Below are 26,630 nucleotides of genomic sequence, written 5' to 3' on the forward strand. Positions count from 1 at the left end.
TTTTCCGGTACGCGGGCCTCTCACTGCTGTGGCCTCTCCCGTTGCGGAGCACAGGCTCCGGACGCGCAGGCCCAGCGGCCATAGCTCACGGGCCCAGCCGCTCCGCGGCATGTGGGATCTTCCCGGACTGGGGCACGAACCCGTGTCCCTTGCATCGGCAGGCGGACTCTCAACCACTGCGCCACCAGGGAAGCCCGCGGTGGCTTCTCTTGTTGTGGAGCACGGGCTCTAGGCATGCAGGCCTCAGTAGTTGTGGCACATGGGCTCAGTAGCTGTGGTTCGCGGGCTTAGTTGCTCCGCGGCATGTGGGATCTTCCCGGACCAGGGCTCGAACCCCTGTCCCCTGCATTGGCAGGCAGAATCTTAACCACTGCGCCACCAGGGAAGTCCCTCCCCTTGGTTTTTATCAGAAGGACTGCTGAATTTTAACAACAGCTTTCCACATTTGATAAATAGTATGTTGATATAATCATATGGCTTTTCTCCTTCAAGTTATTTTAGCTCTAAAGCTTTTCGTTTTAAGCTCTTACCTATTAACATAAAGATACTTCTTGGAGTGATAACACTTTAAAGCTGACAAGAGCCATTTACCCTCAGCTCACTGACAGCACAGAAATCTGGATGAGCTTGAAGATTCACAGAATCTGGGGTGGAGGTCAGGGCAGGTAGCGCACCAAAGGCACAAACGGATTCAGCTGAGAGAAGCCCCAACTGGCTCTCACCTGCCTGCAGATTGCAGGCTCCAGTGAAGGCGGACTGCCCCCTGCACTTTCCCCTTTGCCCTTGCTTATTCCTTTGGCTGCGTAGAATACCCTCCTATCCCCCTTACTCTTGCTTCGCAAATCTCTGCTCTTAGAAATTCCACCCATTCTTTTTTTTTTTTTTTTTTTAATTTTTGCGGTACGCGGGCCTGTCACTGTTGGGGCCTCTCCCGTTGCGGGGCACAGGCTCCGGACACGCAGGCTCAGCGGCCGTGGCTCACGGGCCCAGCCGCTCTGCGGCATGTGGGATCTTCCCGGGCCGGGGCACGAACCCGCGTCCCCTGCATCGGCAGGCGGACTCTCAACCACTGCGCCACCAGGGAAGCCCCCACCCATTCTTTAAGGTTCAAATTAAATACCACCTCCTCCCGCTGAGTCTTCCCAGACCCCCCAGACGTCCCCCAAATCTCTGCTCCTTAATTCCCCATCATTTTGTGCGGTGCATATGCATTTTATTTCTCTCTGTAGCCCCAGGGCCTGGCAGCGTGCCTGGCATACAGTGGGTGCTCCAGAAATGCCCAGTGAAAGGCTGACGGAACAAGAGAGGTCTGCCACCACTCCATCCCGATGGCCCTTCCCATCCTGCCAGGGTCCTGCAGGGTGGACTCCATCTCGGCAGAGGGCATCCCAGACCCCTCACCAACCCCGGAAGCCGGGCTGCCTGCCATGGGAAGACTACACTTCCCAGCGATCCCAGGGAAAAGCGAAAACCCTTTGGCTTTGACAGCCGCTGCCACAAGTCTTTCCGTCTCCCCAGGCTGCCTGGGATCTGGGAGCGGGATTATGGTGGCCTGAGCAGCAAACGCAGCCGTAGGAGCCCGGAGCCCCTGACCCTTCCCCTGCTGCCGCCCCGCCGGGAGGACCAGGAAAGCAGCCTCCGACCTGCCATGCCCGCCCCGCCCAGCCCCCCGGGGGGCCCGAGCCGGCCTCTCCCGGACCTCTGTTGAGGTTGGACCGCTGGCCAGATGTAGCCAGGCTCCGGATCCGTCTCCTCCCCTCCTGTCTCTCTGTGGATCTCTCCTACCCGCTCCCCACAGCCTGGACCAAGGGCTGGCCGAGGGGCCTGCAGGCGCTGGAGCCCTGATGCCTCACCGCTCACTCTCCTGAGAAGCCACCTCCAGCACCCAGAGTTGGGGTCAGGCCACAGGGACGGTCGCGGGCTGGCGTGAGCCCAGAGCGCCCCAAGGCCAGGGCCCACCATGGCCCAAGCGCTGCCCTGGCTCCTGCTGTGGATGGGCTCCGGGGTGCTGCCTGCCCACGGCTCCCAGCCTGGAATCCGGCTGCCCCTGCGAAGCGGGCTGGGGGGCGCCCCCCTGGGGCTGCGGCTGCCCCGGGAGACTGACGAGGAGCCCAGCCGGAGGGGCAGCTTTGTGGAGATGGTGGACAACCTGAGGGGCAAGTCCGGTCAGGGCTACTACGTGGAGATGACCGTGGGTAGCCCCCCACAGACGGTAAGCTTGCCGGGCCAGCCCTACCCCCGCTCCTGCACGAGCTGGGGTTGCAGCATGCCGGCTCCTGCTAAAATGGGCTGCACGGTGCGGGCTGGAGGGACCCTCTCCCGGATCATACTGGCAGCAGTCAGCCCCGAAGCCCCCCCTTTCCACTTCCCTTCCCTCTTACACACACACACACACACACACACACACACACACACACACACACACACACACACACACACACACGGCTCAGGAAGGATTTGGGGCAAGAGAAACTTGTCAGTGGGGAGAGCCTGACCTGGGGAAGAGTCCAAATCACAGGGGTGCTGTGAACAGGTGTCAGCCCAGACCAAGCTTGAGTCTCCCAGCCCCACTGCTCTGGATCTTGGTCACCCAATCTTGGCATCTGGGGTTCTGACCATTGGTTCCCAGCATCTTGAGGACCAAGGAATCCTGGCATGAGTTGGACCGGCCCTCTTCTCCCCGTGTCTGAGCTGCCACAGGACAGCGAAGCAAGGTTTCCGAGTTCCTTGTGACCTCCACTCTAATCCAGAAGCCCCGGGCTGACTCTTGCCTTCCCCTGCCCCTACTTCCTCCCCAGCTTTGCATCCTGCTCTCCAGCCCCTCCCCCACCTGATGCCTCCCAAGTACTGGCCAGAGGGAACTGAACTGAGTCTGGGGAAAGGACAGATCATAAACTGCATAGAGCAAAGGAGCCAGAGCCCCCTTCTAAGCATGAGACTCCCTCCATGAGCTGATAGGTGCTCAGGGGTGGGGGATGGCAGCGACGGAGAAAACACTGCCTGCCAGCTCCCCCCATCCTTCCTGACAATCCTCCAAGGTACACTCAAGGTGGCTGGTTGGAGGTTTCACCCTCTGTACCTCTGGCCGGGTAGGAGTGTGCCATGAGCAGCCCTCCGCGGGGTGCCGTGGCTGCCCTCTGCGAGCGTTGGCCGCCTCTGTGGGTGAGCCAGGGCACGGGTGGCAGGATGGCTCTGTGTGTGCTGGTGAGTGTCACCTTGAATCTGAGCCCGCACATCTCTGAGCCACCCCCCTCCCCCTGATCTGTGTCTGGGAGGCTTGTCCTTGGGAGGGTCTGTGAAGGTGGGAGTGTGTCGTCTAAGGGTGGAGGGAACCACCACACGTCCTGGACTTCTGAACAGCTCTCACGCCGGATCCAGGGGAAAACAAGCGTCCGCTCCCCACTTACCTGATGGAAGCAAGCCTTCCGAGGTCCGCGCCACCCAGGCCTACCTCCCACCTCCCAGCTGATCCAAGGCTCTGGTCTTCCCCACTTACCCCTCCTCTTGCCTAGGTACTATAAACAGTCTTGAATCAGTGTAAGGACAGGGCCTGAATCCAGGCCTCTAGCAGCCTGAGCCGACAGGATGCCAGCTGTTGTCAGGGAGAAGGAGGCTGTGTGGACCTGGTTCCTAGTCCCGTTTCTGCTACTGATGCACCATGCAGATTGTGCATAGACCCCGTGACATGGACACAGGACGGGGCTATGGGAGCAACAAGGGCTTTGGGGTCAGAGAGACCAGGAATTCCAGCTCCACAACCCACAGCGTTCCCTTTTCCCAGCTGTGTGGCCTTGGGAAAATTATATAACCTCTCTGAGGCTGTTGCCGTGTCTTTAAAAATGGGTGAAATGAGATCTCCTTTGGAAGGTGATTGTGAGGATTAACGGAGACTAGGTAGGTGAAAGCACCTAGAACGATGCACCTGGACACACACTTGACCTCCAGTAAATGTGAAATCACTTTCTGCTAACTTGTCTGGCCACTCCTGCCTCTGCTGTGCTCTGCAAGGAAGCGTAAAAACTTGGGTGTTCTGAGCCTCCATGTTTTACACGTAAAACTTGTAAATGGGGGATCCCATTACTGTACTTCCCTGGCCCCCTGAGATTATATGTACATCCCCCAGCCCAGAAACTGGCAGAGAGTAATTGCCCAATGAATGTCAGTTCCTTCCCACTCCTTCCTAGGAGGACGGAAAAGTGGGCTTCAAGTTCAGCACCAGTCCAAGGAGCCGGTGGCAGGGAGACCACAGTTAGAGCAACCCTATGAGTTGGCTTACGGCTCCACACCCGAGCCAACGCCAGCCAGTCTGTGCTCTGTGCTGACTTGATTCTGCCCCCCGCAGTCTGCGAGAAGGATGTCATTTCTCCCGACCCAGTGGGGTTGTTATAAGCACCAAATGAGAACGTGAAAGGCACAGTACTGTAAACGAGCAACAGTGAAACTTGGGGAGCACTTTCTATATGCCAGGCAATTCATTGCTGTTTTTGGGGGACTGATCCGCAAAGAGACAGAAAATATATTTTCTACCTCAAGAGCTTAGTGTGGAAGTGAAAGTATAAGTGATTGTACAAAGTAATCTGCAGCAGTTGTACTCCAAGTGAGGACCCCAGACCCTTGTCATCAGAGGCAGTTAGAAATGTAAATTCTCTGGCCCCTCCCCACACCTACTAGGTCAGAACCTCAGGGGCTGTGTCTCAAGTTTGAAAAGCATTGATTTATAGCAGTACCATGAGTGAGTGCTACAGGTGTTCTTTTTTTTTTTAAATTTTTTCCATCTATATTCCTTTGATGGGGGGGGGGTTCTTTTCTTCAGTTTATTTTTATTTATTTATTTTTTTGGCTGCACGGCATGCAGCATCTTAGTTCCCCAAACAGGCGTCGAACCGGAGCCCCCTGCAGCAGAAGTGCGGAGTCCTAACCACTGGACCACCAGGGAAGTCCCTATAGGTGTTCTGGAGGAGGTAAAATCAGGCAAGGCCTCGTGAAGATGTGCTGTGAGCATGGTCTTGAAGGATGGATAGGAGGGTCGAGACCATTCCCAGTGCAGAAAGGTCCTCCCGAGCTATGATTGCACTTCATTTGTGTGTCCACTCCTTCCCACCCTATCCCCTGAGACCAAGCGAGGACACAGTGAGTGAGAGAATGAGTTATGTGTGTTTGGGCTTATGCATGTTCGTTCAGGAGACAGTGAGAAACCCAGGCCAGCTAATGTTACAGGTTTGGGTAAATAAGATAGAACCAAGTGGCCAAAAGCCTTAAATGTCAAGCCATAAGGTTTGGACTTTGGTCTGCAGAAATAAGGGGGAAATTGAATTTATTTGTGCAGGGGAATGACAGAGAAAGCAATCTTTTAGGAAGAGGCATCTGAATTTTAGGAAGAATGGAACTGAGAGATGCAGGCAGCAGGAGGCTCTGTCACAAAAGTCCAAGTGTGGAGCGCTATGACAAGGACAGAGTGAGGCTGTGATCAGGTGGAAAAAGGAGGCAAGACCGGGATGCAAGGCTCGGTGACATTGGTGTGAAGGGTGAGGAGGAAGGTGTCAAAGGTGATTTCAAGATTCCGATCTGGGATGAATTAGAACATGACAAGACCATTTGTGAGAAAGTTGGCAGGAGGGGACGGTTTAGGACTATGGGTGTACAAATATATCCTTGTATTTATGGTTACAGTTTATAAAAGTTTTTTTAAATTAATTCATTTATTTTTGGCTGAGTTGGGTCTTTGCTGCTGCACGCAGGCTTTTCTCTAGTTGCGGCGAGCAGGGGCTACTCTTCGTTGTGGTGCGCGGGCTTCTCATCGCGGTGGCTTCCCTTGTTGCAGAGCACAGGCTGTAGGCGCGCGGGCTTCAGTAGTTGTGGCACGCGGGCTCAGTAGTTGTGGCTCGCGGGCTCCAGAGTGCAGGCTCAGTAGTTGTGGCGCACGGGCTTAGTTGCTCAACGGCATGCGGGATCTTCCCGGACCGGGGCTTGAACCCGTGTCCCCTGCATTGGCAGGTGGATTTGTAACCACTGTGCCACCAGGGAAGTCCTATAAAAGTTTAAAATATATTCTACATAGACTATTTTGTTCTTTACAGTAATTCCTGCAGTATGTAAAAAGGTCTTACCATTTGCAGCTTCTAGCAGAAGAAATGGGGACTGAAAAATTAAATAATTGGCAGGTCAGTAAGCTGAGACCGTGTCTCAGCCTTGACCTCTCTACTCTTCCATAGCACCTATTTGAGAAGAAGAGAGAGTTTATCAGAGATCCTGCTTCCATTCTCCTGACACCTACTCACGTCTTCCTTACTACACTTATCAGCACGTGTCACTGTTTCTGTGTGTGTTTTCCTCATAAAACACCAAGCTCTTGAGGACAATGTCTTTTTTAATTAATGAATTTTTGCTTTGTTTTATTTCTCTTTGGCTAATATCTATGACAGCGCCAGGCTCAGAACAGGCACCTAAAAAGTGTTGAGCAATTGAATAAATAAAGTGTAAGACCTTTAAATAGAACTGTTGATGGGCCACTGTAAGTACAGAACTGGAGATCTTGGAGAAAGCCTTTTCATTCTCTTTGCTGAAATGAAAGGATGTCATCTCATTATAACGGTATGAGCATCACCATCCAAACACAGGCCAATAATTGAATTGTTAGGATTGAAATCTGGTGATGGTCAATTTTCAGTTTCACAAATATTTGTTGAGCACCTACTTACAAAAGAGAAGAATACGTCATAGTCTCAGCCCTTGGAGCGCTCACGATTTGGTGTGAGACACAGACATGTAAACGCCTAAATATCGCCCAAGACCAAGTGCATTTGGTACAAATAGAAGAACAGTGAGTCTTGGAAGTATAAAGAAAGAAGCAGCTACTTCTGACAGAGTGTTAGGAAAGTCTTGCTAGAAAAGGTAGCACTTGAATATGGCCTAGAAAGATGAGAAAGCTTTGCTATTTGGAGAGTGGGGAGAAAAAACTTCGTAAAGAGAGACGTGAACTATGCTAAGAAGCTGGAAGCTGTGATAGGGAGGCTGTGAGCCTGAGTGGGCGTTGGGTTTCATTCTGGGGGCAGCAGAGAAATGGTCTAGTGAATTTTGGTTCTAGGAAAACTACTCCAGGGTGCAGGATAACTTGGATGTTCTAGAGTCCGAGACAAGGATTTCAATGAGGACACATGGGCCTGAAAGAAGATATAAAAGAGGAGAAGTCTTCAGAGAGCCAGCATTCACCTGTCAGGTCAACCAGGTGTTCCCTGTCCCTGGTGGGTGAGAGGGAAGAGAAGTCTCCCTCCTTTGAACTTCTCTGACTGTGTTTGCAACAGGATACACAGCAAAAGGAGCAAGCTTTTAAAGCACAATATAGTTTACCAAAATTCCATGTTTATTACTCTGCTTTAATTAAAAGGGGCAAGGTATTAGCATGTCTGTTTTGGGGAGGAGGAAACTGAGGCTCAGAGGGATTAAGTGGTTTGCCCAAAATTACACAGCTAGGGAAGAACAGAGCTAGGGTTCAAATCCTGGTCTTCGGATTCCAAGTCCAAATACTTGGTTCTTTCCCGCGTTTCACAGTCTGGGACATGTTGGTTGAGTTTGAGATGCCAGTGGACAATTCTTGTGGATGTATCCAGCAACCAGCTGAGAATGGGGATCTAGAAGCCAAGAGACAAGTTGGGACTGGACAGGTAGACTCAGGGGTCACCTGTAGAGAGGTGCTTGTGGAAGCCAAGTTAGCAAATGAACTTGTTTGAGAGAATGGAGAGAGAAGAGGAAAACGATGAGGGAAAGAATATTGGATGTCGACTAGGGATCAAGGGAGCAAAAGAAAATGATCAGAGAAGTAGAAAACTATGAGGATTCAGGATCTCAAAACCCATGAAGACGCCAAGTGGTTTTCCTGACACCGCCCCCCCCGCAGAATGGTTTTCAAACTGAGATCTGTGGGGTTTTGTAAAGGGACCTCAAGGGTGAGGGAGAGGTTAGGAGAAAGGTAAGAGGCAAGACTGTACCTTCCACCTTTCCCCTCATCAAGCCCTCCCCTGTCCCACCTGCCCCCATATCTCCCAGAATAGGTCAGTTTTTGTTGTTTTTATACAGTGGAATTCCAGGTTTGTTTGATTGATTGATTGATTGAGTTCTGGTACTTAAAAGGGCGAAAACCTTTGAACTCAAAGAAACACCCTCCAAGTTAGATGACCCTGAAGCCCAGCCCCAGTCAAGACAGTTTTGGCCTCAGGCACTGGGAGGCAACCTACAGACTGGGGTTGGGCTTCAGTTGCACATAGGCCTCTGCTGGGACTCTTGGGCTGTCCTTTCACACCTATCTCCTGCTCCTCCTCCCCAGGTCTGGAAAGAAAAAATTCAGCTGGGAGTAGGAGAGGCATTGAGAAAGACCGTGCCCCCTCACTAAGGTAGATGGTCAAGAGCCCTTCTTGGGTATCTCCAGTAAAGAGCTAAGCAGAAATTTTGGTTGAAAATCCAGGAAGAGAAACATCTCTCAGGGAAGCCCTCCTACCTGCCAACTAAATTCTCTGTCTGCTGGGAGCCATCTCACTTGGGGGGCCTGGGCAGTGGGGATTTCTGGAAAGGAAACACCATTTTCCTGGTCCTAGAGCTGCCCTGAGCTTCCCCTGGCAGGATGGGCCCAGTGGCTACCCTATCTGCTGGCCACTGTAACCCTACTATGTATAGGCTGGATGTCTCCTTGGTTGGCCTCTCAGGTTTGGTGAACCCGCCAATTGTTCGACTCCAGCGCCTGTGGAGTTTTCACCAAATAGCACAAGGCATGACCCCTGGCATCTCCCAATGGCTCAAGCAAACAGACCTACGTGCTGAGCACAACCAGGTGCCCTGGAGGAGAGTGGGCTTATGCCAGAGATCAGCTTCATTCTCACCTGAGGACAGACTCAGAGACTATTACAGCCCCTGTAACCTGTGGATGGGACTAGGTTGGACAACAGGAAGGACTTACTGTCTGACAATGAAAAGCACGTAGCAGTGGCTGTGATACCCTCCAAGCAGGATTTCCCAGATGGGTTCTGTGGAGGCTGAAGGTGCTAAAGAGACGCCTCGAGAACCACCACAGGGAGGGGATGGAGACAAAGAAATAAAAGCTCTCCCTAAAGCAGAGCATCTCTGCTTTTTCTCTTCGGTACACTGGGATCCTGAATGAGATTGGAAAAGGGTTCTGCTGCTTGAAAAAAGAGTTTGAAAACCATTGTCTTAGATCTTTTCTTTAAGAACAGACATATAAGTTTTTTGACCATTCGCATCATTAGCTCATTTGAATAGGAAGTACCGATAGATATTAGTGGAGCTGGGGGTTTGAGCCTGGGGGAAATGGAGCATCCTGTCTAAAGGGGGAAGGCTGCCCTAGGTAAGGTTTGGGATGGCCCAGCCACCTTGGGATTCCTTTAAAAAAAACAGCCCAAGATGGGGTAAGTGGCACCAGGGAGCCTGCTTGCTCCCAGGTATTGATTGCCAGCTTCAGCCTGGAGAGCGAAGTGGAAGCAGAGGATATGTCTGAGAAAGGAGTCCATTTCCATTGGGTCAGCTGATTTGGTCAAGGTGGGAAGAGCCTGGATGGGACCCAGTTGCCGGACTCGGTTCGAGGCAGGAGCTGTGTGCTGCGCTGGCTCTCAGCCATGACCAGCTGCTGACTTGAGGTTCCTCATGTCCTTCCTTGCCCCCATCTCTCAGCCTTGGGCAAGCTCAGGTCTGGGAATGTCCACTTAGGGAAGCAGATGAAGCTAACTCAGAGGACTCCGGGACCAGCGAGTCCTGAAATCACTCCGACTGCTCTAAGAACCTGGGCGGCTACTCAATTTCGTGGGTACAGTGGGCGTCCATTGCCATCATCAGCATACACAGTACGCGATTGAAAATCACCCCTGCAAGGACCCTGGGGCTGGGAACTAATAGCAAGACTCTGTAGAGTCACAGAGACCTGCAGCAAATGAGGCAATCACAGTTAAAAAAAATTGTTACGGACCACCTACTCAGGGCTAGGTAAGAATTCGATAATAAGTACAGAAATGTGCTCCCTACCCTTGTGGAGCTCATAGTGTGTAGGACAGACAGACATTGGATAAATGATTTCAAGTTGGATGAAAGGGTAGGCAAAGAAGCACAGGTGTTCTTGAGGACGTACGAGAGGAGGAACGTAATCTGGGCTGGGGCATCAGGGCAAGACCTTTGGGAGAAAGAATGTTTAAACCACGACTTGAAAATTGAACAGAAGTTAGATGAAACAGGGAGAGAACGTTTCAAGTAAAGGAAACAGCATATGCAGAGGTGACAGATCATTGTGCTACTGAGAAACCTGACGGTGAGAGAGGGGGAAAGTGATAAGAGATGGTATTTGGAGTTGACCGGTGGGTGGGTAGGTGCCCCAAAGTCAAGGATCTCAGGATTTTATTCAGGTAGTTTTGTAGCAGTTATCTGATGCAGTGTTAACAAACTAAAACGAGAGCCATTGTCTCTCAGGATTCTGTGGGCTGGCTGTGATTCTACAGATCTTACCTGGGTTCCTTGTGTGGCTGCATTCAGCTGGTGGGTCAGCTGGGGGCCGGACTAAGCCGGGCCTGCTGGACCTCTTTCTCCACGAAGTCTTTCATCCTCAAGGAGGCAAGACTAAGCCTCCTCACATACAGGCTCAGGGCCGCATTCCAAGAGGCCAGTCTCCCCAGTGCACAGGAACTTAACAAGCCTCTGCTTTCCTCCTTTGCTGATGTCCCATTGGTCAAAGCAAGTCACATGGCCAAGCCCAGCGTCAGTGTCAGAGGGGATCGCACCAGGGCATGGATACAGGGCGTCTGATTCATTAGTGTAACAATCTACCATGTATTTTCTTTGCAAATGAGAGAGAATGAGAGAGACAGGAAGGTCAAGGAGATGAAAGAGCAGACTTGGGGCTCGGTCAGAGCCAAGGGGCTCTTGTCCTAGCTTTGTGGCTTATGTGTAAGGGGGGTCAAGTTCTTATTTACCCTTGGTCTCAGTTTCCTCCTCTGTGAAATGGAAGAAAGGCTCCTACATCTCAGCTTCAGCTGAAAGGCTTATACTACGAGAATATAAGGGCTCTTCCCCGGTAAACTCTGAGGCCCACACAGAAGAAAACAGACTTTCCTTTAGCAGGAAGAATTAGAGTTAAAGCCCCCTCCCAGGGACTTCCCAGCGGTCCAGTGGTTAAGGCTCCGAGCTTCCAATGTAGGGGCACAGGTTCGATCCCTGGTTGGGGAACTAAGATCCCACATGCCGCACGGCGACGCACGGCAGGGAAAAAAAAAAAAAAAAGCCCTTTCCCAGAGGTGCGTGAAAGTGGTAAGACCCTAGCATAGTCTGCCAAGAAAGGTTGTGGATCTTGATAACTAGAGATCTTTCAGAACTGGAACAAGCTCCCATATCTCCAGGCCAATGGACAGATGACTCCTGAAGGCTCTTTTCATCCAGAAGAATCTAAGCAACTCCCATCTGCTAGTGAGAGCTGGGGCCAAGACAGGTGGGATTTGGGAACAAAGAGCTTACCCTGAACTCAGCAGCTCCACATCTGTCTCATTGCCCAAGATCTATTGCTGCAGACTCCTCCAGGGGAGCCTTGCCTGCAGAATGGAATGGGCAAGTGTGCCTTTCCCTGTGGGGCTTGTTAGCACTTCCCATGAAGCTGCCATCCCTCAGAGGCCCCCAGGGGCATATTTGTTTGTTAAGTGATTGGCACTGACCTAGCCCTGACTCCATGCTGCGGCCCTCTGGGCATCTAAAGGCAAGCTCTACAGGGACTTCTGAGTTGGCCTGGCCCCAAGGGACGGGGAAGAAGTAAGATGGTTCCAGGACTCCGGGCTGCCTGTATCAAACCAGGGGGCCTGGTGAGAGGAAGGCAGGTCTGAGCTAGAGCCACGGCCAGGAGTGGCAAAGGAGGTGGCAAGAAATGAATACACTCAGAGACTTTTAAGAAGGTTAATTGGGCAGGACTCGTTGATGCCTTGGATGGAGATGTGAAGAAGAGGAAGGTGTTTGGATGTCACTGAAGTTGCTGACTTATGGAACAGATGGATGGTGACTAATGTAGGAAACTGTGAAGAAAAAACAGATGGGCAGGACCAGGTAAGGTCAGACATGGACATCCTGAATTCGAGGTGTCTTTGAGGCAATTCAAAGGGGAGGAAGGGGCTAGAGCTGAAAGCTCAGGAGGCATAAGGACATAGGTGGTAATTGTAGCCGCTGCCATGGATGAGATGGCCTAAGGACAGAGTAGAGCAGGAGGCGAAGAGGACCAATGCCCAGGCCTTGAGAAGTGAGCCTGCAAAGTAGACAGAAGGTCCTATCAGAGAGGTAGGAGGAAAGCACGGGATAGGGTGACAGGGAAGAGTATTTCAAGGAGGGAGGGGTCGGCAGCGTTGAATGCTCCAGGGAAGTCAAGCAAGATGAGGATTGATTTGAAAACTGTCTTTTGTATTTGGTGACACGAAATCATTGGTAACTGTAGTAAGGGCTGTTTTATAGTGGAGGGAGGGATAGAGGCGAAACTCAGTTTGAGAATGGGTTGAGGAATGAGTAGGAGGTGAAGAAATGAAGACAGCTTGGCCGAGAACTTTGGTTGTGAAGGGAGAGGAGAGAGAGGGTAGCTGGAGGCGGATGTGAGATTAAAGAATTTTTTTTTTTTTTTTTTAATGAAGAGACAAGCATTTGTAAATGCCAACAGGAAGAATCCAGATTTGGGGGTGGGGGGGCGTGGCATGAGGGGTGGATCCTCCTTAGGCAGGAGGAGGGATTGTGGAAAGGCAGGATGGATGGGGCATGTGGGAATGATCTTGTGGGAGATGGGGGGGAGGGGTCATCTGATGGCCCCCCGCTGGGTGAAATTAGAGGGGAGGGCTCTGCTAAGGTTGGGTGCACGCAAACCCTGCTCCTTCAGGCTGCCCAGGGGGCTCATGATAGAAATGTTGGAAGGACAGGACCAAAATCACTTCTCTGGGAAGCAGGATCACAGTGCAAAGGGCAAATAGACAGAAGGACATTTGCTCAGGAGGAAGTGGCAACTGTTTATTTTGCTTTCCCTTTTTTGTGTGCATGGAGGGTGGAGAGGAGGCAGCAGAGAGAGCAGTCGTGGCCTGAATTCCTGGTATTGGGGCTGGGGGTTTAAAGAGAGGGCAACGGGAGGGGAGGGGTCATTCCTCCCCGGGCTTGACCCCCTTGGGGGCGGAGTGGGGAGAACTTCCTCAGGTGAGGCAAAAGGCTGGAACTGGAAGGGCACCAGGAATGATGGGCCCCTGGGCTGGGGAGGGAGTGGCCCGCAGAGAGGGCTCCTCCCGTACAGGACAGAGAGGAGTGGGGAGGAGGGGGGCCTGGACCAGCCGAGCCAAGCCCCCAGATAAAGCTCCATTCCAGTGTCAAAGGTGGTTGGATTCTCCTAGAGCCGGCCAGGTACACACACTCCAGGCAGTCCCCCCTACAGCCACCGGCGCCAGCACTGTGGAGGAGACCCTCTTTCTTTGGGGTCCAGTGATAGCAGGGGCGCCTGTAAGCCTGAGGCCAGCCGTGGCGCGGAGACCAGAGTCCTGGCAGGTGGGAGAGCGGGTTCTGGGGAGTGGGTGGGTGAAGAAGCCTTTTTAATCATTAACCTGGCTGATTGAAATCTGAACTGCTGTGCCTCTAGCTCTATTGATTCTCTGAAAGCACGGCATCTGGGGCCTGTGGCTGCTTAGAGACCGGGGAGAGGGACACTGGGGAGAGGGAGGGGAGGGAAACGGGAGCCAGGCCAGGAGTGGGGGCTGGGAAGGAGGGAGGAGGCAGGGTCAGAGAGCTAGGGGACAGTGGCCAGGGGGAGGCCAGGAAGCCTGAGTAGCCGCTGGGGGAGGTGCGGCCAGCAGACCTACCAGGGACCACTGAGAGCAGGAAGGAGCCGGAGGATCCGGCAGAGGGGACGAAACACAGTGACCTGCCCTATGTGACAAGGTCAGAGCCTGCAGCAAGGTCAAGGTCAGCTGACTTCACTGCACTGAGGAGAGGTGATGCAGAAATGGAGGGCCCTGACTGAGGTCAGGGGAGAAGCTGAGGTGAAGGACACACAAGTGGGCAAGAGAGGATTCACTTGGACTTCCCTGGTGGCGCAGTGGTTAAGGATCCGCCTGCCAATGCAGGGGACACGGGTTCGAGCCCTGGTCCGGGAAGATCCCACATGCCGCGGAGCAACTAAGCCCGAGTGCCACAACTGCTGAGCCTGCGCTCTTAAGAGCCTGTGAGCCACAACTACTGAAGCCCCTGCACCTAGAGCCTGTGCTCCACAATAAAAAAAGCCACCGCAGTGAGAAGCCTGCACACCGCAATGAAGAGTAGCCTCCACTCTCCGCAGCTAGAGAAAGCCCGCGCATAGCAACGAAGACCCAACACAGCCAAAAATAAATAAATAAAATAAATAAATTTATTTTTAAAAAAAAGAGAGAGAGGATTCACTTTATAGATTACTGTGTTTTTGAGGACAGGGGCCTTCCCTTTTTGCCTTTGAGGATATAAGAGGCATCAAAACATGGCTGACTGGCTGAGGAGGGTTCAGGCCATCTCAGGAGGAAGGAGGACAAGGTAGAAGAGACGTACAAGGAGCTGCACAGAAGGAACAGCAAGACAACACCTGTCCATCTTCAATGAGCCAAAACCAGGGCCCCGAGGAGATGGCTTTTCACCAGGACCTCATACAGGGCTCCTGGCTACAGTCCCACGATTTCTGACATTGGGACTCGTAGGTCTGTGTCACCTCTGAGACAGAAGGGGGGCCCTTCATGGGGAGCCACATTCTGGCAGCCAGGGTCAGAAACACGTGGGCCTCAACATGCCACTGTGGTTCCCACAGCACCCCTGGTCAGTGCCAGCTCCTAGAATAGCTTGTCTCTGAGCTGGAGGGGGATGAGCCAGGCTGCCTGCCGGTGATGTGCTTCCCAGGAGAACCAGAGAGGAGGGAAGGGGCAAGCTCTGCAGACAGACTGGGCCAGTACAGAGTGAAGAAAGGCATCTGCAGGTAGAGAGAAATAGGAACACACACACACACACACACACACACACACACACACACACACACACACACACACACACACACACACACCAGTTATATGGCTCTGATGACATAGAAAATGTTCCAATTCGGCAGAGAAGACAAAAGCAGACACAAGGTTTCTGAGGCCATGCTGAGGGCGTCACAGGACCCCACGTTCTGTCTGTGGTCGTGGTACTAGCAGGGCCAGCCTGTCCAGTCCTGCATCTGGAAGCTTCACCCTGGACACTACAAAGGAAAACCATGTAGCCGGGGGATGGGGAGGGTACAGGACAATGAAGGGAGTGAGTCCAGGCCTCCTGTCCTAACATCCTTCTCTCCCTTTTCTCTGACAGCTCAACATCCTGGTGGACACAGGCAGCAGTAACTTCGCAGTGGGGGCCGCCCCCCACCCTTTCCTGCACCGCTACTACCAGAGGCAGCTGTGAGTGCGGGGAGAGCAAGAGGGAAGGCTCTTCCCAAGGATCCAGGGCAAAGGAGGCTCGGGGGAGGGCTGCAGGGAGAAGGACCAGCTCCACAGAGCCTTTCTTCCTGCTGGGGAGAAGGGAGGGAAAAGAAGGCAACAGTGACCAGAAGAGAAGAGTGGAGGGGCTGGAGGGTTGAGGAGGTAAACTATGGGAAGGGTAAGTGGAGGGGCAGCCAGGAAGTGCTTCAGTCCCGAGCTTCCTGGGGGAGGGAAAGCAGGAAGGAGAGCAGCCCCAAAGCTCCCAGTGCAGTCTCGAGGTCTCCTTCTCTCTGTCTGAAATGGGAGGCCCGGGGACTCCAACCCACACCCCTCAGTGGCTCTGGTTTTCTGACACCTCCACCTAAGTCTCGGCTGAGCAGGCTGCAGTGACAGCTCCCTTCTCTGTGTCCTCGCCTGGGGGCTACTCTCAGTGGCTTTGCACGGTTCAAGGAAGGGAAGGAGGAGCCTTCTACGGCCCCCCTGCCTGGCCTGATATCAGGGACTGAAAGCTAAATGCTTCCCTGCCTCCCGGGAGTTCCAGCAGCTGGACTTAGCTAACAGGTGGGAGGGAGGGTGGAAGTGGGGTTTTAAGGTAACAGAGGCAGTGAGGGATGATCTGGGAGCCCCTTTAACAGAAAAGCAGGAAGTGGCGAGAGGCCATCAAATGTCTGAGGCGTATCTGTGTGTGAAAACACGTGAGTCGAGACTGACACCCCATTCTTGGACTTCTAGGCAAATGCCAAAGGTGCCTTCTTAGGTCCCTTGCCCTTTAACTTCCCTATCTAAAGAAAGCAGTCAGGGAAGGGGGCATGGCCAGGGTCCATGAAAGGGAATTCATTCCAGCTCCTTGTCTGTGTCCCATCACCGCCCCCATCACACACACCAGCCCTGGTCAGAGGCGCGATTCCACACAGGTGGGGGTGACACATGGTGATGAGCATGTTTCACCCGAGTGGTGTGTCTTGCCTGCTCGCCCTGCTGAGGTGCTCGTGCAAACTCCTTCCTTGGAAGAATTTGCTGAAGAGGTTCCACACTCACCCGCTTGGTACTTTCTCTGCCACTCAGATGGTACCACTGGGTCCCAAGGCAGCAAAAGGGTCAATGGCTCCTTTTCTTTAAGAGCGTGATAAGGTCAGGGGGCGGGGGGTGGGAGATGCCAGCTAGCTGTCCCTTCCGCAGCAGCAGTCACAATACACAAAGCCTAGCCTTGTTCTTCCAGGGCCTGAGCTCCAGATCTAGGAATACGAGCTATGGACACAGGAGAGCGAGCCCCAGAGACAGCTCCCCACGTCTGTCTGCAAGGCCACTTACCTGTTCCCGGTGAAGGATCTACAGATGTTCTGTTGAGCAGCCTGACAGCATCTTGTCTTATGTAGATGACCGAGATGAGATTAGGCATCTGGGAGTAGGTTAGATGCTGGCTCCCTGTACCAGCTGTGGTTATGCACCCAACAGATCTCTGCCTGCTTTGCACAGGTCCAGTACATACCGGGACCTCCGGAAGGGCGTGTATGTGCCCTACACCCAGGGCAAGTGGGAGGGGGAGCTGGGCACCGACCTGGTGAGCATCCCCCATGGCCCCAACGTCACCGTGCGTGCCAACATCGCTGCCATCACTGAATCAGACAAGTTCTTCATCAATGGCTCCAACTGGGAGGGCATCCTGGGGCTGGCCTACGCTGAGATCGCCAGGGTGAGAGGAACAAGGCCTAGCCCTAGACACTCTGCCTGAACGTTGCACACCGCATGCTACACAGGGACGGAGTTGCGGGAGAGAAGGGGAGGGAACTGAATAAGGGAGGGAAACAAATCAGTTTAAAGAATTACTTTACAGGGGGATAGGGTGGCAGTCTGAATTTCCTCCCTGCAGAGGGCAGAACTATGGTGACAGGTAGAGAAACAGGCTATCTTTTCTACTGACGCTAAGATCTTTAAGAATAAGAGAGGCCCCCGTAACTCTGAAACAGGTTAAGCAGATGGGGATCAACGATCCTACAGATCTTTCCTGTTTGCATTGCCAGTGTGTCTTGCTGTCCCTCTCTCCACCAAATCTCAGTACCTCAGGATGGTCTTTCCCAAGGAACATACCCCAAGTTTTGCTTTTGCCCTCCCATTCCTCTTTCCATTAGGGCCCTCTGTGCGAGGATTCACTCCTTGTCTCTCTCTGTCACAGCCTGACGACTCCCTGGAGCCATTCTTTGACTCGTTGGTAAAGCAGACCCACGTGCCCAATCTCTTCTCCCTGCAGCTCTGCGGTGCTGGCTTCCCCCTCAACCAGTCGGAAGTGCTGGCCTCAGTTGGAGGGAGCATGGTGAGTAGGCTCTAGGAGAGGGGAGGTCCTGGCACTGCGCGGAGACATGAGTACCTGCTGCCTCCCTACCCTCGGAGGCGACACCACAGCCTTGGGCTCCACTGCTGAGAATCAAGAGAAACCTCTTTATGTTCCCCACCTCCATTTTTCTTTTTCTACCCTTTTCTTCCTTGCATTACTCCAGAAGGGCCTTGAGGCTCCTATGGTAAACTTGGAAAGGATGACAGATGATTAGGAAAATTTCAAAGGAAATGAAAATAAGGCCTCTCAAATCAAGACTATTCAGTCCGATGATCAGAAGGCAGAGATGTAAGGAGTTGAAAAGTCTATTTATTAATTCATTTTAGGACAACTGGTGAATGGTTCTCTATCTCCAACAAGCAGAGAAAGTAAAACTTACAATAGAAACAAATTATCATTCATTCAACATTTATTACGCCAGTTTAGGTTTTAAATAACTTTATACCAAGGGCTGTGTTGACTCTGAAACAATTAAAAATCCTGGAAAGCCTTTTCCCCTGAACACATCCTTAACACATTTAAGAAAGTATCAATCGTTTTAGGGCGTGGTTTGATTAGAAGCAGGAAGATGAGAAAGGTGTGTAGAGTGCCTTGCCACCCCAGAAGTGACTGATCCTATTGCTTGCCCTCTGGGTGACTTGTTGTCTTTCTGTGTTGGCACACGGGTACTGGCTCTTTTTCTCCCTAGATCATCGGGGGTATCGACCACTCGCTGTACATGGGCAGCCTCTGGTACACACCCATCCGGCGGGAATGGTATTACGAGGTGATCATTGTGCGGGTAGAGATCAATGGACAGGATCTGAAAATGGACTGCAAGGAGGTAATAACACCTGGGGGAAGCAGGGAGAGGCAAGGGGGAGGCAACATCGTGTGAGGCCAGACCCCGAGTTATGAGGCTAGGAGGATGAGGCTGAGGTGCAGGACCTGCAGGAGGGTTGGGGGCTGAGCATGGACAGCAAGGAGCTTAACGGTCACATGGCGGGACCTGAGGTTTGGGGCTAGGGACTGGCTTAGCACTTTCCCAGAGGCTCCGTGGCATATGGTCTGGTATGGAAAAAAAAGCACATCTGGACTCCAGTCACTGCCTTGCTTTATGACCTTGGGCAAGTCGTCCGCGAGGCAGTGTGACATGACGTAGTGGAAGAGTCTGGCTTTGGAGTAAGAAAGATCTGGGTTTCTAGCTCTGCTCTAGCTATGTGTCCTCAGGCAAGTTACTATTTTGTGTTTCAGTTTCCTCACCTGCAAAACAGAAGTAAAAACAGCTTTTCCAAAGGCTGTGGTGGAAACAGAGAAAGTGAATAAAGTGTTTATCCCAGTGCTCGACACACAGCAAGACCCAATAAATGGCAGTTAAACTATTTGGGTGTTCTTTACCTAGATTCTTCATGTATGTTAAATTAGAACAGATACAACTGTATTATGAAAAGTTAAAAGCATTATACAAGGTATTTTTATTTTCAAGATTTAGAGAATGTCTACCCACCCAAGATAACAAGAGTTAACATTTATTGAATGCTTCCTATGTGCAGGGCACAATTCTAAGCACTTCAAATATATTAATTTATTTAATGCTTAAAATAACTCTTTGAGGTAGGTACTATTGTTATCCTCATTTTACAGATGAGGAAACTGAGGCACAGATGTTAAGTAACTTGCCCAAGGAGATCCACCGAAGAAGTGGCAAAGCCAGGACGCCAACCCAGGAAGGACCCCAAGCAGTCAGCCTCACCCCTCCAATTCTGGCCAAAGCCTGGCATCAAAAAGGCTTATGATGTTCTAACCCTCTCTTCTCCCTCTTAGTACAACTATGACAAGAGCATCGTTGACAGTGGCACCACCAACCTTCGTTTGCCCAAGAAAGTGTTTGAAGCTGCTGTCAAATCCATCAAGGCAGCCTCCTCGGTCAGTGGGACTAAGGACAGGGGTACAAGAGATGACAGAGTGTCACAGGAAGTCTGTGAGAGGCACGTTCCTCCACAAGAGCCAAGATGTCTACCCTTAGATCCCTCTACTTAGGTCTCTTAAAAAACGGTTCTCTGCTATGGGCCTCAGCTTGCTCAGCACACAATCAGCCAGCCCAAAGTTTTGGCCTTACTCTCTTGCTCTCTTCCTCTAATCCTTGGGTTTCAGGTGACCTTCCCCCAGTTTGGACATTTCATGGAAAAGCAAGTAAAGGGCCCAGTAAGTGTTAACTGAAAATGGGAGAGGCGAGATGGTGACAGAGGCCGTTTCCTCATCTTCATCCTTTTCTCATCAACACAGACGGAGAAGTTCCCAGACGGTTTCTGGCTCGGGGAGCAGCTGGTGTGCTGGCAAGCAGGCACCACCCCGTGGAACATTTTCCCGGTCATCTCACTCTACCTAATGGGTGAGGTCACCAATCAGTCCTTCCGAATCACCATCCTTCCACAGGTATGTCCCTGGCCTGAATCAGTGGGATCCCAGGACAAGAACAAAGGATATATTGAGAAAGAGCGAGCAGGCATGGCTTCTTAGAACTTGGAAGACAAAATAGATGAGGATCCAGCGGTAAAGGGCTCTGGGAAAAACCAGCCTCTCGGAGCTCAGGGCTGGCAAAGGGAAAGGCAGCCTAAGGGCATCGATACCAAGAAGGCAGAGATGGGGTGAAGGATGGAGGAAGAAATACTCACTCTTTGATTGCTTATCCTTAGCAATACCTGCGGCCAGTGGAAGATGTGGCCACGTCCCAAGACGACTGTTACAAGTTCGCCATCTCACAGTCATCCACGGGCACTGTCATGGGAGCTGTTATCATGGAGGGCTTCTACGTTGTCTTTGATCGGGCCCGGAAACGAATTGGCTTTGCTGTCAGTGCGTGCCATGGTGAGAGCGCCAGGGACGAGGGTGTGGGGTTAGTCTATCCACGTTCTCCCTGTCCAGCGGTGAGGGTACCCGGGCCCCTGTCAGTCTGGGAGGGAGTAACAGTTGCCTCAAGCCAGAGTCCACGAATTGTGTAAAAGCTAGTGTTGGTGCTTGTGCTTTTTTTGTATCGCCTGGCATGCTGACCCCTGCCTGGACTGGCAACCTCTGTTGGAGACTCAGAACAGCAAGAGCTGCCTCGGCACCTTGGGAAGCTCTAGATCCAAGGGTGGCAGGCTGGGCCTATAGTGACCCTGTCAGCTGCCGTATGCCGAGGTTGAATGCTACTGGCAGGGTCTTGCAACTGAATTTCAGCAGAAGCAGGTGAGTTTACTAGGTATATGTAGGGCTGGCTTTTTGGTCAACTTAGAATGACTGACTTTTAGGTATTCCTATTGGACAGGTCGACAGGAAAGGGTTGTTGTCCCCAATGACCTGGGAGGAGAGCCATGCCTCCACCTAGCAACGGCATTCTGTCCTGCTCCTAAATATCTCCCAGGAGGGAGATTCTACGGCCTCCTCAAGGGCTGGTTTCAAGGCCTGTCCCGGGAAGTTCTTTTGGGTGTGTAATCCAAACTGCTCTGTGACTCATATCTGCCCTTTCTCCAGTGCACGATGAGTTCAGGACAGCAGCGGTAGAAGGTCCTTTTGTCACCCTGGACATGGAAGACTGTGGCTACAACATCCCACAGACAGATGAATCGACCCTCATGACCATAGCCTATGTCATGGCTGCCATCTGCGCCCTCTTCATGCTGCCCCTCTGCCTCATGGTGTGTCAGTGGCGCTGCCTCCGCTGCCTGCGCCATCAGCATGATGACTTTGCTGATGACATCTCCCTGCTGAAGTGAGGAGGCCCACGGGCAGAAGAGAGAGATCCCCCTGGACCACATCTGGTGGTTCGCTCTGGTCACAAGGAGGAGACACAGATGGCACCTCTGGCCAGAGCACCTCAAGACCCTGACTCACCCACAAATGTCTCTGCCTTGACAGAAAAGGAAAAGCTGGCAAGGTGGGTTGCAGGGACTGCACCTGTAGGAACCAGGAGAGGGAAGAAAGAAGTGCTCTGATGGCGGGAATACTCTTGGTCACCTCAAACTTGAGTTGGGAAATTCTGCTGCTTGAAACTTCAGCCCTGAACCTTTGTCCACCATCCCTTTAGATTCTCCAACCCAAAGTATTCTTCTTTTCTTAGTTCCAGAAGTAAGGTGACCCCAGTGTGTGTCTCTGCAGTATCCTAGCAGAGAAAGGGCCAATCTTGTTTCCCTGCTGGCCATAGTCAGCGGGAATGGACGCACCATTTGCTGTTTGCTTTAGAGATAGGGACTGTATAGACAAGCCTATAACATTGGTGCAAAGACTGCCTCTTGAATTAAAAAATAATTTACAAATAATTTGTACAAATAATTTGGACAAACGGGGGTGGCTGGACAAGGAGAAGGAGAGGGAGTGCAACGACAGGGAAGCTGGGATCAAAGCGAGGCAAGGCCAGAACACGACCGCTCGCCAGTCCCAGTTTTAGACGGCATCTCCAAGATAGAATCCCATCTTCTAAGATGGGTGTTGCTTCCCAATGTCTTCTTTTCTGTGGTTGCAGCCTGACCAAAAGTGCGATGGGAAGGAGGGCTTCTCTGGCCAAAAAGCTCTTTTTAACTCTCTTAAAGGAAAAGTGCCCACTAAAAGGTTCCATCTAACAAATGAATTTCTACCTTATTAATTCCTTGTCCCTACCTGAACCTTCTACTCTACACGTGACAGGTAGCACTGAAACATCCCCAACCCTGGAAGCCCCAGGTGCCCTACGGGAAAGCAGCCGGAATAGAGCAAATATAACAGGGCTGCACTTCGTCTTCCTGGCTACCTGTTCACCCCCTCCCGCAGTTCTACTCCTCCAGAGCTTTGTAGCTGAGGTGCTAAGAATAGATAGGAGACCTCTCCTATCTAATCCTTGAAAGCAGACTCCTGAAGATTCATTCAACAGGTATAGAGTTGATGCCCTATACCCCCTGCCTGGATTTCTTCCTGTTCAGCTGTAAGTGGTAGTAAGACCTTGACATAATACAGAGCAGTTTCATTGCCTTCTCCCTGTCTCTAAGGTCTCCCTCATTTATTTGGCTAAGGCATCCCGCAGTGGCACTAGTATTATACCAAGAATGTCAGGAACACAGGGCTTTCTGGCTCCACCAGCATCGCATTCAGTATCAAGGCTGCGTGGAAAAAGGATGGCAGCCTCCGGGCTTCCTAATTCCCTTCACCACGAGAGCCCCCTGATGGAGGCCATCCTTTGACCCTATCCTGCTCTTTATTCCCCGCTTCTACTAGTACTTGGGTACCCAGGCTGGTTCTTGGGCTAGACAGTGGGGACCAAGTTCATTTCCTCCCTATCAGTTCTAAGCCAGTCGACTATGATACCAGTGTTAATGGGAAGAGCTGAATTTTCTTACTATTCCACTGGATCCTATTCCTCTCTGGTCAACACACTGCTTCCAGGTATGGGACCCGCACAGTGTAGAATTACCTGATGAGGGAAAGGGAAATACAAAGAGGGCCTCTGGAGATCCTGGCCTCAGACAGCTGCCCACAAGCCATAAACCAATAAAACAAGAATACTGAGTCGCAGTTTTTTATGAGTCCTCTTCATTCCCACTGTACTTGGTGCTGCTTTGGCTGATGGGGAACACCCCATAACCACAGAGACTGACAGGAAGACTGGAGACTGTCCACTTCCAGCTTGGAACTTACTGTGTAAATAAACTTCCAGAATTGCTACCGTGAAATGAAAATGCCACATTCCACTTTATCATTTCGACCCATGTTGGGGAAAACTGGCTTTTCCCCAGCTCTTTCCAGGGTATAAAACTCAATCCCGTCCTTAGTAAGTCTCATTGTCCTATTTTTTTTCTTTGAAAGAGAAAACTTGTACTTACTTTTTTTTAACAGTTTCTTCCTTTCTACCCTGAAACCATGAACTCTAAAGTGTAAAAAAAAAAAAAAATCTAGACAACAGCTTCTTCCTTGTAAAAATATGTATTCTATATTTCTATTTTTAAATTCTATGCCAGAAAAATGACTGTCCCATCTCCACTCCCTGCATCAGGGGCCTTCCCCGGGGGCCTGCACAGCTTGTACCAGTGCAGGCCAGTGGACAGAGGGAAAAGGGAGAACAAGGGTGGCCAAAACTTAACTTTTGCTTTCGGACTGATCCTGAATAAGAAAGAGCAAAGAGCGACGATGAGTCCCGGCCCCCATGCACACCCTCCATCACACTGTCTTCCTGCTGCGGCTGGTTTCCAGGGGCTTTCACTAGGAAGCAGTTAAGCCCCCCATCCCCTCCTTTTTTCTCTTTATCCCTTTGGTGTCAAAGATTTGTGGAAAAGAAACAGGTTATTTTTTAGACCCATTCCTAATTTCTATATTTTCATTGGATACTGAAAAATACTGCAAGTGGCCCAAAGGCTGCTGCAAAGTTGAGGGGAGATAAAATCTTAAGATTACAAGATAAAAAATGAATCCCCCCCACCAAATGAAAAGAACAAAGGAACTGGTCTTCCATTTTGCCACATTCCCTGTTCATGATGGCTACCAAACTGGAGTCACTGACATTTCATTAACCAAAGAAAGTGGGTCATCTGACCTCTCCAGTGGGGAGTACTCAGGCCATTTCCATCACCCTACAAGATGCCAAGGAGATCCCAGGAAACCCATTTCCTTACACTGTTGCCAGTCAATAAACCGGGACAAGTAAGACCAGAGAAGAGAAAGAGTATGTTCATGAGCTGATAGGCAAGGATGAAAGACAAGGAAGAGTAACATAAACAGAGAGGAATTATTTGGCTCTGAAAGGAAAAATCTTTGCTACCCTCATATGTACTACTAGTGCGAGTAAGCATTTCCAGGTCTCAGAATGGGAAAAATTCACCTGTTGGTAATATAATAATATCCTTTCCTGGAGCTAATTTTTTTTATTACTGCTTAGTTTTTACTTGTTTAATTCCAAAAGAGAAGGGAGCTGAAGCCATTTCCATTAGGAGTAAAGATAAGGCGATAGGAAAGGATTCAAAGCTCTAACAGAAACACAGCTTTCCCAGGTATAAACGTAGAAACTGGAAGTGCTCAAGAAGCAGAGGTGCAAAAATGACCTAGCTCCAGACAGCTATCCACAGAACAAATGACTTATAAACTTGAAATCTAACCTCCCTTCTTCATAGCATTTTGGTCTCCATTTTTCCCAGGACAGGAAGCATGTCCCCCATAGCTTTCTTGCTTCAAAAGTTCAAACCCATATCCCAAGATCATCCTGAAAGGAATTTTGCACAGACATCTCCTCACCCCAGTGCCTGCCTGGAACTCACCCAAGGTCACCAAACAACTTGGTTGTGAACCAACTGCCTTAACCTTCAAGGGGAGAGGGGATAGCTAGACTAGAAGACCAGAAGTGAAGGGGAAGCGGTGAGGACTTCACAAGGTTGGTCTGTGAAAGCTTGATCAGAAGCCAAGTCAGTGGTGGAAAGGGATGGCTTGGCCCAGGAGAGACCTGTGGGCTATGATAGTTTCTAAAGAGATGACTATCCAGGAAGTAGGGTGGAGAGAAGTTTGTGGGAGGCATGGGGGAAATGGGACCTGGTCAATGTTGTTATTCTTGGACTGTGAATTTTGCCGATGTAAACAGACTATTCTGTAAACCTAATGTCTATGTACAAATAATGAGTGTTAACACAGTAAAATGTTCAACGAAAAATCAAACTATCAGGGTTATATATTTTTTCCTCAATCAGTCTCATTTTCTCCATTTGGAGTAGAGGGGCTAGAATAGCAGTGAGGCTTCCGGAGGCTTTCAATAAGCAAGGCATCTGGCTGGACAGCAGGTGAGCACCAGGGTTCAAATCGGCACACACGAGCCTTAAGAAAATGGACTAGAGGCTGAGCCAAATCAGAGCAGCGTGGCCTTAGAGCAAGAGCAGCTTCCTAGATGGTTTTTATATTGTATCTGAAAACAGCCCTAGGCAGGAATATCATAACTTCAAGGCCAAATTAAATACCATCTTACCTACAATCTGCTTCCCCCAGAGGAACTGCAAGGTGAGGGGGACAGACCATTTCTGCATAATATACATACTTTCATTTACGAACATCTGAATACAGACTTTCTATACACACATTTCCTATATAATAAAAATGTACATGGCATGAGTATATGTCACTGTATAAATATAGAGTTTTAGAAATCTTGAACCCGCGCTTCCTGTTCACATCAGTTTCTCCTCTTCTTCCTCCTCAGTCAGGTCCGTCATTTAAGAGTTGGACAAAAGGGACAAGTGTCATTTGTGTTGGTCTGGGCCCAGAATTTGATACACTGGAAAGAAAGAAAGACACACCTCAGGTTGATGTGGAAAGATGGAGGGAAGGAGGGGAGAGAGCACTGTGAAGGTTCAACAGGTCTAAGTCAGAAAAGCTCACTGAGGGACTGGAAGGGGTGCTTCACTGGCTTTTACCGCCAGAAGAGTCTTCAGAGCAGGTGAACCTGATCTTGTTTTACAGGGAACATTAAAAATCAGCTAATAATAGTGTGAAGCTGCTTCTGCTGACTGTCTATAGGTTTGCTGCTTCTTACCACCCATTGAGCCTGAGATGAGCTTCCATCTCCTAATACCCATCGCCCTCAAATCTTATTCAGGATGTTCCCTTACCAAGAATTTAGATATAAATTCAGTTTCTACCTCTTAGAAAACCAAAATGAACAAAACAAAAGAGTAAAAAAAAAAAAATCATCCCTGGTGCTAAGAGATTTAACTCTGTCTGGTACCATCATAAAAGACAGGAATAACCTGTCAGTTTGTGAAGCTAATCTCTAATAGGTCAGCCTTCCAACTATTTTATTAATGGAGTTACTAATCTCATATTCAGGTTCCCTATTCCATTCCTCTCATCTAAGCAAAGTCTCTTGGCAATGGTAC

At 50.7% G+C, this 26,630-nt stretch overlaps 2 protein-coding genes across 6 annotated transcripts in view; one reads left to right on the forward strand and one right to left on the reverse strand.

Moving 5' to 3' along the window:
- Positions 1-1,467: 1,467 nt before the first annotated feature.
- BACE1 (beta-secretase 1) lies at positions 1,468-22,080 on the forward strand. Of its 3 annotated transcripts, none has more exons than XR_003683503.2 (10): positions 1,515-2,212; positions 15,352-15,440; positions 16,938-17,154; positions 17,635-17,772; positions 18,482-18,616; positions 19,597-19,698; positions 19,927-19,977; positions 20,059-20,208; positions 20,469-21,000; positions 21,286-21,382. XR_003683503.2 is itself a non-coding variant. In XM_007117144.4 (10 exons), the coding sequence occupies exons 1-10, from the start codon at positions 1,961-1,963 to the stop codon at positions 21,525-21,527; spliced, it is 1,548 nt and encodes a 515-aa protein (XP_007117206.1). In that variant the 5' UTR covers positions 1,515-1,960; the 3' UTR covers positions 21,528-22,080. The 3 variants fall into 3 exon arrangements, 2 of the variants coding, with proteins under 2 accessions (XP_007117207.1, XP_007117206.1); XM_007117144.4 differs by having other exon boundaries at positions 20,469-20,640; positions 21,286-22,080; XM_007117145.2 differs by lacking the exon at positions 19,927-19,977 and having other exon boundaries at positions 1,468-2,212; positions 20,469-20,640; positions 21,286-22,080.
- Positions 22,081-23,466: 1,386 nt separating this feature from the next.
- RNF214 (ring finger protein 214) overlaps positions 23,467-26,630 on the reverse strand; it is a 65,061-nt gene continuing 61,897 nt past the window's right edge. For all 3 annotated transcript variants that reach the window (XM_007117143.4, XM_007117139.3, XM_028500831.1), the window contains exon 15: positions 23,467-26,029. In XM_007117143.4, the coding sequence (XP_007117205.1) occupies positions 25,964-26,029 (66 nt within the window). In that variant the 3' untranslated portion in view covers positions 23,467-25,963. The remainder of the gene's footprint in view (positions 26,030-26,630) is intronic.

This window comes from Physeter macrocephalus, chromosome 16 (assembly GCF_002837175.3).
Source record: "Physeter macrocephalus isolate SW-GA chromosome 16, ASM283717v5, whole genome shotgun sequence".
Classification (NCBI taxonomy): Eukaryota; Metazoa; Chordata; class Mammalia; order Artiodactyla; family Physeteridae; genus Physeter; species Physeter macrocephalus.

Excerpts from the sequence above, each read along its gene's own strand:
- BACE1 (XM_007117144.4), top strand. The coding sequence starts at position 1,961 with ATGGCCCAAGCGCTGCCCTGGCTCCTGCTGTGGATGGGCTCCGGGGTG. Across the intron at positions 17,773-18,481 it reads CCTCAGTTGGAGGGAGCATG|ATCATCGGGGGTATCGACCA; the intron begins GTGAGTAGGCTC and ends TTTTCTCCCTAG. Across the intron at positions 20,209-20,468 it reads GAATCACCATCCTTCCACAG|CAATACCTGCGGCCAGTGGA; the intron begins GTATGTCCCTGG and ends GCTTATCCTTAG.